Source organism: Tupaia chinensis, unplaced genomic scaffold, assembly GCF_000334495.1.
Source record: "Tupaia chinensis unplaced genomic scaffold, TupChi_1.0 Scaffold000013_1, whole genome shotgun sequence".
In the NCBI taxonomy this organism is placed as follows: Eukaryota; Metazoa; Chordata; class Mammalia; order Scandentia; family Tupaiidae; genus Tupaia; species Tupaia belangeri.
The window spans coordinates 1873239-1881723 of NW_006159443.1; the positions used below are offsets into that span (position 1 = coordinate 1873239).

General features: G+C 40.0%; 1 protein-coding gene across 5 annotated transcripts in view; it reads right to left on the reverse strand.

The window, feature by feature from the left end:
• Window positions 1–630: 630 nt before the first annotated feature.
• The window catches only part of ACOD1 (aconitate decarboxylase 1), a 9462-nt gene continuing 1607 nt past the window's right edge, over window positions 631–8485 (reverse strand). For 2 of the 5 annotated variants that reach the window (XM_027769705.1, XM_027769700.1), the window contains exons 2-6: window positions 6224–6385; window positions 5209–5298; window positions 2978–3183; window positions 2806–2892; window positions 631–2063 (exon numbers count right to left, since the gene is read on the reverse strand). In XM_027769705.1, the coding sequence (XP_027625506.1) occupies window positions 1088–2063; window positions 2806–2892; window positions 2978–3183; window positions 5209–5298; window positions 6224–6385 (1521 nt within the window). In that variant the 3' untranslated portion in view covers window positions 631–1087. Of the gene's footprint in view, window positions 2064–2805; window positions 2893–2977; window positions 3184–4465; window positions 4866–5208; window positions 5299–6223; window positions 6386–8485 lie in introns of those variants that run through there. The other 3 variants (XM_027769709.1, XM_027769707.1, XM_027769716.1) reach the window with 3 other exon arrangements.

Here is an 8485-nt window from a genome sequence, read left to right on the forward strand (position 1 = left end):
ATGGCTAAAATCATAAAGACTGATAGTTCCAAAAGTTGGTGTGGGTGAGGCAATACCCTCACACATTGCTGGTGGAAATGTATTATAATAGAGCCACTTCAGAAAGCAATTTTAAAAATAAAGTTAAACATATGTTTTCCAAGTGACCCAGCATTCCCATGCCTCAGTAAGAGAGATGGAAACATATGTCCACGTGTCATAGAAGTACTATTCATAATAACACAAACTGGAAGCAGTCCACCCATCTATTAATTAGTGAATAGGTTAACAAAATGTGGTATATCCATACAATGGAATTCTTCAAAGAATAAGGTACTGATATATACTGCATGTGGAAGAATCTCAAAACCATTATGATAAATAAGAGAAGTAAGGCCCTTATGACTACATATTATATGGTTCCATTAATATGAAATGTTCATAAAAGACATTACAATAAAAAGATCTTTGGAGTCAGCCGATGATGTAATGGTTACGTCGCTAGAGTCCCACGTGGCCAACTGCAGTTTGAGTCCTGGAACTGTTGGTTGAGTATCACACTGGGCACCTGTGCATACATGCCCAAGATCCCAGGAGGAACATGGAAAAGGGATTGTGATGTGGCCATCCCCCTAGGGGGTGATTTGTCACTTTTTCTCGTCTCTGTCTCTCTCTCTTTCCGGCAAACACACATACCCTAAGGCAAAAACCTCTAAAACAATAAAATCTTTGAATGTAAGTCCTGGAGGTATAAATGGGGATTGATTACAAGCATATATGAGATGATTTTCTGAAGTGATGAAATATTCTAAAACTAAATTGAGATGTCTGCTCAACTCTATAAATTTACTAAAATTCATTGAACTGTAGACTTAAAATGGTTGAATTCATGACTTGTACATTAGATGTAATAAGGATGTTAAATGTCTTTTAAATTATATGTTTAGACCATCTTGATCTTTTGTTTGTTTTTGTTTTGTTTTAATCTTGTTTCTGGACTCTCCACTTTGTTTCATTTATTCCTAGGCAGACCAAGCAGCAGCCCTTTGTTTTATAAAACAAATCACTGTATCTCCCCATATGCAAAGTCATTTAGATGTGGTGATCTTCAGGAGAGATTGCGTGTTGGAATTATACTTGCAGGAGAGCTTTGAAGCACCTGTCCTGGAGAGGGTCCTTTCAGGAGTGTAGTTAATACAGAACAGTCTTCTAGGTCTTCCAGCTTTTCTACTACCTTTATAAGACTTTCCACTGTGTCACAGGACAGTACCCCAGAGGTGTTGGCTCTGAACTTTTCCTCCAAGTCCTTCTGGCTCAATGGTTTCCTCCAGTGACCATAGAAGGTATCGGAGCGCACGGTGAAGGAGGCCCCGTCCCTGAGGGTGACACTTATCTCACAGTAGAGCCTGTTGAAGCTTGGCTGGTTGTCCAGAGGGTGCTCCAGCTCCACTTTCCTGAGCAGCTCTCTCATCTGTGGCCTGTTGATCCGGTGTTTGTGGAAGGACGAGATAGTGACACTCCCGTCAAGCAGCATAGCACAGGCTACATACTGGAAAGAATGCCGAGCCTCATGCTCTGAGTCTGGGAAGGGCCTATTTACATACTGGACATCTGGAATCCTGAGCACAATCCTCCTGATATGGTCAGTGGGAAGCAGCATTCTGTCAGCTACAAGGTGCTTTCTCACAGATGCAGCTGCATCTGCCACCCAGTGGGTGGCCAAATGAGCAGGGAAACGCTTGAAGGCCACATCCTGCTGGTCCAGCAGCCAAGTGTGAGAGTCTAAGTTTGGGAGGAGTTCAGGGGAATAGTTGGCATAGAAGGCCCCAAATCCTGTCTCCATGTCCAGGACCTGCTTGTTTCCTTGGAGACCCAGCATTGCCAGAAAAGCAGCCTCTAAACCATGCCTGGCTGCATTGCCAACGTGAAGGGGCTTGGTCTGAGTAGCAGCGTTGGCCATGGGTGCTCCAGCATGGGAAACGGCAATGGCCAGGGCCTCTTGGCACTTTGCCAAGCTAAGTCCTAAAAACTTAGATGCAGCAGCAGCACTCCCCAAAGTTCCTACCACTGAAGGGGGATGAAATCTGAAAAACAGAGAAGCAGAATTGAACTTTACAAACCTCAACTCCAGGCAACAGTAGAGTATCGTAGATGATCAAGAGCATTGCTAATGGATTCATGTTGTCTGGGTTCAAATCTCAGCTCCACCTCTTACTAGCTGTGTGATCTAGGGAAAGGAACTTTACCTGTATCTGTCTTTTCTTACAGACAATGGTGATAATAACAATGTTAACCTTATAGAGTTTGAGAGCTTTGAATGAACTCACATGTTTATGACAGTGCCTGACACAGAGTAAAATCTTTATAAATGGTACTGTTACAATTATTGCCAATAAGGCAAGAGTTTGTGATTGCTGAAAGCTCAGGAAAGTAATTGTAAGAACTGAGAACCTTGTAGCAGCTGTGAAAATTTACCACCCAGCGTTCTAATTTATTCTTCTCTAGCAAATGTCAAAGTAGTAAGAGATTGAACCATATAACATAGGCACCATTTGGCCCTTATCAACCTCTACGATGAGTATTCAGAGTTGAGATATTCTCCATGTTCTCATTAGTCCTAGTGAATATCAGAGAAGGTTCTGATTTGAGGCTGGGCTCAGGAATACTCGGAGAGCGCATGAATGCCAGAATAATATAAGTTACCCTGAGAAGTCCCAACTTATGACAGAAATCATGTTGAGAAGTCTCACTTTATTTCATGGTTCTGGTTACTTTAGTGGCTCCATAAATGCAAAGGAAAAATTTCAGAAGCACTTCTGAAGTCACCTTTGTGTGTGGGTAAAGTATTTGGTATGTGACTGTTGAATCAACTTCTCTGCCAGCACTGGTGTTAATGGTTTCAGCTGATCTGGCCTGTAGAAGAGAAAGCTCAGCAGAGTTAATGACTCAGGGATGAAGGGGATGTGGTTGCCTGTCATTGCGTAAACCGTCCCCATACCTCTTTGGTATGTCATTAGCTTCTTTGGAGAAATGCATTAATCGGCCTTGCACTTCAACACCAATATTGAAAGCCAGCAGAAGGTCAAGGCCAGAAAATGCTGGCCTCTGAGGAAAGGCTTCTGATAAAGCTGTGAGTACAGGAAGAACAGCCCCAGAAGGGTGGGTGGCAGGGTGCCACGTGTCATCAAAATCCATCGAGTGAATCTATGTAAACAGACACAAACAACAAATCAAAATGTATCTCCATGATGCAGTGGCTTTTGGACTAGTACAAATTTAGCTTAACAATAGCCTTGTTTGAGGTGATTTTTAAAATCTAAAACCTGAGAGTTGACTGTGATTCTTAATGACATGGTTGGGCACTGGGACATGCTTTTCTTCTACGCACAGGAGGGCAGAACCTTGGAGAGCAGTTTGTGACCTCTAAGAAACTTGGGTCTTGGTGTAGTGGCCAGAGTTCTTCCCTGGCACCTGGAAAGATCTGTGTCTCCCTTAAACTGTCAGGATTAGGGAGCTGTTCTTCCTTCTCTTTAACCGAGTTGGACTAAAAGTTTAATGTCATTTATTCCATATAAAGCAATGCATTTGTGTCCTTTTAATTTATAATGTAATTCAAACTTTTAGATAAGTTACAAGAATAGCACAAGAACTCTCAAACCCAGATTAACCATTAAGCTATAGTTTAAAAATCGTTATTTTTCTGCTATGAGGTTTTATTTCTTTTCATCCGACCCATTTTCATTTTCCTTCTATGAAATAGCTAGTTATAACCAGGAGTTCATTTAAAAATAGACATTTATGTCTATTTGATATGGCTGGTGTGTTTCCCACTGCAAGCTGGACATCTACTCCTGAATGCACCATTGAGTTTGACTTTCAATATTCTGAGCTACTGTCCCCATAACTATAAAAATATCTCAGACATCCCAACTCGTTCATGTCCAAATTACATTTTGTAGACTGTCTCTAACACATAGGAAGACTATAAAAACCATTATTCAGATGAAAAATCCTGGTTTGGGGTTCAGAAAATTTAGACAGTATATGGCCATGTTCCTTTCTCAATAAATATATGTTGAATAAATAAACGAGTTAATGAATTAATGAATAAAGAACTCACTAATGGGTGGAAACTGGAACCATATCAGAAAGAACTGAGTAGGAATTGTGTCTAGATATTGTTTTTTTGTTTGTTTGTTTTGCTATATACATTCAAAATTTAGAGTTGAGCTACCTTGGGGGTATTTTTATCTGTGTCATTCCATCTTATTTCCTCTACCTTACAACTTATTCAAAAAGCATCGGTTTAGTGTAAAAACATGAAAAGGAAATTATTACTTAAGAAAGAGGGAAGACCACTTCATTTCTTTGAATGTCAATGATCTCATCTCTAAGACTATGGTAGTTGGATGATTACTAAGTTATTTCCAGGCTCTAAAAATTTCACGATTATTTAATAGTTGAAAAGATATGTAAATGTCCTTACAGCCACACCATTAACAAAAGCAGCATATGTAGGCGGGAGCCTGAAGTCTGGCTGACCCCAAACACTGCTGGATAAATTGGAACTGTAGATCTGAAACAAAAGAACATGGATAAGTGATCTCGAGTGTGAACTCACTATACCAAGTCATCATGTCAAGAGTTATTCTTCATTTCTGGAGACATTATATTAATAGTCCTTACTTGAACCTTTGTGTAGATAAAAGCTTTGGTGGTTGGATTCCTCTCTTTCTTGTAGAAGAAAATACAACTTTCCCCATGGAAGCAAATGAAAGTGCTGTTCCTCAACCCCAGATTGTGACTGAGAAGTGCTCCAGGCAAGCAAGTCCAAATTTACTTTTTTTTCCTTAAAGAATTACTTTATTTTAACTTTATTTATTCATTTATTTCATATTAATTTGACCAGGGAGGGACTGAGAGAGAGAGAGACAGAGAGAGAGAGAAAGTGAGACAGCAAACTGCCAGGTGCAGGACTCGAACTGTGGTTGGTCCTGTGTCATTCCATCTTATTTCCTCTACCTTACAACTTATTCAAAAAGCATCGGTTTAGTGTAAAAACATGAAAAGGAAATTATTACTTAAGAAAGAGGGAAGACCACTTCATTTCTTTGAATGTCAATGATCTCATCTCTAAGACTATGGTAGTTGGATGATTACTAAGTTATTTCCAGGCTCTAAAAATTTCACGATTATTTAATAGTTGAAAAGATATGTAAATGTCCTTACAGCCACACCATTAACAAAAGCAGCATATGTAGGCGGGAGCCTGAAGTCTGGCTGACCCCAAACACTGCTGGATAAATTGGAACTGTAGATCTGAAACAAAAGAACATGGATAAGTGATCTCGAGTGTGAACTCACTATACCAAGTCATCATGTCAAGAGTTATTCTTCATTTCTGGAGACATTATATTAATAGTCCTTACTTGAACCTTTGTGTAGATAAAAGCTTTGGTGGTTGGATTCCTCTCTTTCTTGTAGAAGAAAATACAACTTTCCCCATGGAAGCAAATGAAAGTGCTGTTCCTCAACCCCAGATTGTGACTGAGAAGTGCTCCAGGCAAGCAAGTCCAAATTTACTTTTTTTTCCTTAAAGAATTACTTTATTTTAACTTTATTTATTCATTTATTTCATATTAATTTGACCAGGGAGGGACTGAGAGAGAGAGAGACAGAGAGAGAGAGAAAGTGAGACAGCAAACTGCCAGGTGCAGGACTCGAACTGTGGTTGGTCATGTGGGAGTCTAGCACCCTTAACCACCACTTTAATTTACTTTTACTGACTACTTGGGATTGGTGCTGGGGAAAGTCATCTGTCTATACCAAATATACCCTAAAAAGAGCAGATACTACATTTTCCATGTACATGGCTACTCTCTGCTCAGAATCCTCGACCAGCCTTTTCTTTAGGGAGTCTAGAAGTCTTTCCATGATCAAATAGCTGTGATTTGTGCTGTTGCCTGTAAGACTATCAGGTTAAAATGTGCTTTCAGCTGTCATAATAATAAACGGTGAGATAATACTAGTGTTTAGTTTTAAACAATCACTTAGTAAAGGGTATGAATGAATATTAAAACTCAAAAATGAAACAGAATATAATTTATATATATGTATAAAGTACTACCCATAAAACTAAACATAGAGTAAATGAAATGCACATACATATCTCTGGGTATATACCAGAGAATATGTATGTATGCATGATGGGTTTTATCTCTGAAGTAGACTTTGATCTTCTTACTTTGCTGTATTGGCTGGCTTTGCAAAATACTTCTGTACTGGTTCCCAGGAACCCAACACCTAGAGTATCTAGAATCATCCTCTTGCTCTTCTGAATCACGTGATCTGTCAGGTGTCCCACTTTCAGGCCATGGATCACTTTGGCAAAACTTTCTGTGACAGACTGTAAAAGAAACAGTATTACAACAATGATACACTCCACTTTCTGTTAAAACACTTCTTTTCTGTAAGAAAACTTGAGGCACTTTTATGTAAAAAGTTTTGCTTCAGTGGATGTGAATGTAAAGAACAGCATCTTTTGACCTCAGTTGAGGTGAGGACAGAGACTGGCAAGCAGATGACAGAGCACGATGAATGATGGTGGAGGACATACAAAAAGGCAGAGGGGAATATGGGAGGGGTATCTTGCTCATGCCATGGGGATTTCTGGGGGTGGGGTGCATTCAGACAGCTAGTAGCTGCCATTATTAGGCACTTGCCAGCTACTGTGCTATTTCAAATACATCATCCATTTAATGGATGTAAAGTCTTGAGTAGGCATGATGAATCTCATTTTGCAAGTGAAGAGAATGATACCTAGAAAGGTGAAATTGCTAACTTTCACAGCTTTTTAATGTTGGAGTCTGAACATAGACCTTTATAGGTCTACATTTAGCTATTATTAAGCCCCAATTTTCTGGAGAGTGCCATGAGAAACACATACATCAGAACCATGTGGGATTCTTATTGCAAATGAACATTTCTGATCCCTACTTTGGACCACCAGAATTAGACCCTTCCCAGCACTGGAACCTTTGGGAGCATAGCATAGGATTCTGTTTGCATTAGGGTCTGCAGAGCTGCATTTAGTGGACAGAGGTGAGAAGGAGAATGGATTAGCAGATGAGGACTGAATGATGAAGGTTAAATCTTGGTGAAGACTGTGATGTCAAGGAGAAGCTAGCTGTGGTGGTGTCTTATGAAAGGTAGAGACACAATCAGAATGTTTTGGAAGGTCTCTGTGGGCAACAGTGGAGAGAAGGGAGTGGAGAGAGGTACACATACACAAGGGCACTGAAGAGACTGTCAGAGTAGCCCAGGTTCTGGATAGGCAAAGAACAGTGCTATTTGCTAGGAGAGAGTAAGAAGAGGAGCAGACTTCTCAGCAGTGATGATGTGTCCAGTATAAACTTGTTGACTATGAAATGCCTTGGTCATGAAGATGGCTCTGCTTCCACCCACAAACCAAACAATAAAAACTTGGAGAAAAAATTTCATTTTCATGGCAATTCCTTTAAATATCAAGTTTTTTTCAATGCATAGGCTATTACAATCATGTCTTAGTATCCTCAGGGGATTGGCTTCATGATTCCCACAGATACCAAAATTATAGGATGCTCAATTCTCTGACATAAAATGCTGTAATATTTGCATATAATTTATGCACATACCCCCGTACGGCAATTTAAATCATCTCTAGGTTACTTAAAAGTAATCTCAGCATCAGATATAAGTAAAAAAAAAAAGAGAATGTATTTATATAATACACACACACACACACACACACACACACACACACACACACACACATTTCTTTAGCATCTCTCCTTCAGGGAGCCATTCCTTTCTTATTTTATAACTATTGGCTGACCTGGCTGCATCTGTGGGTGATTAAATGATTAAATCTGAGCATGCAGAACTTACTGATATTGAGGGTCAACTCTATCTTGTTCTCTAGATGTCTTTACAAGACAGCATCTATTATGTCTAGGTGTAAAATCCATTCTTAAGTCTTGTTTCACCATGTGTCTAGCAATAGTGCCACTTACCAAGTGTCAGGTTGCTCCCCCTTCTCTGCTTTGACTATCACATTCCTGTGCAACTTACATCATCTCCTTGCACATCAGATACTGTATTTTAAAATGTTAGTTGGCTTATTGGCTGAGAGAATCTGGGGAGTCTGGGGCTCTCTGATAGTGAGCTCATTATCAGGGCAGTTGTGGTGACGGAACCAATGTCCAGCTGACAGTCCATCAGTCAGGGCTGCAGCTAGTCCCATTCTTAGTCTCCAAATTTATTAAGTCAGGGGATGCCTGCCACTTTCAAAAGGATAAGATACTCTTTATGTCTCTGAGGCTGTGACAGAAAGGTGAGGGATGTTTGAGCGGCAGAAATCAGGAGAGAAGATGACTAGGAGGGAGAAAGGGTGCTGGCCCAAATATGTCTGATTAGGGTGGAGAAAAACAATAGTATTGATTTTCATGCTGCTAGAAAGTGGGGTCAA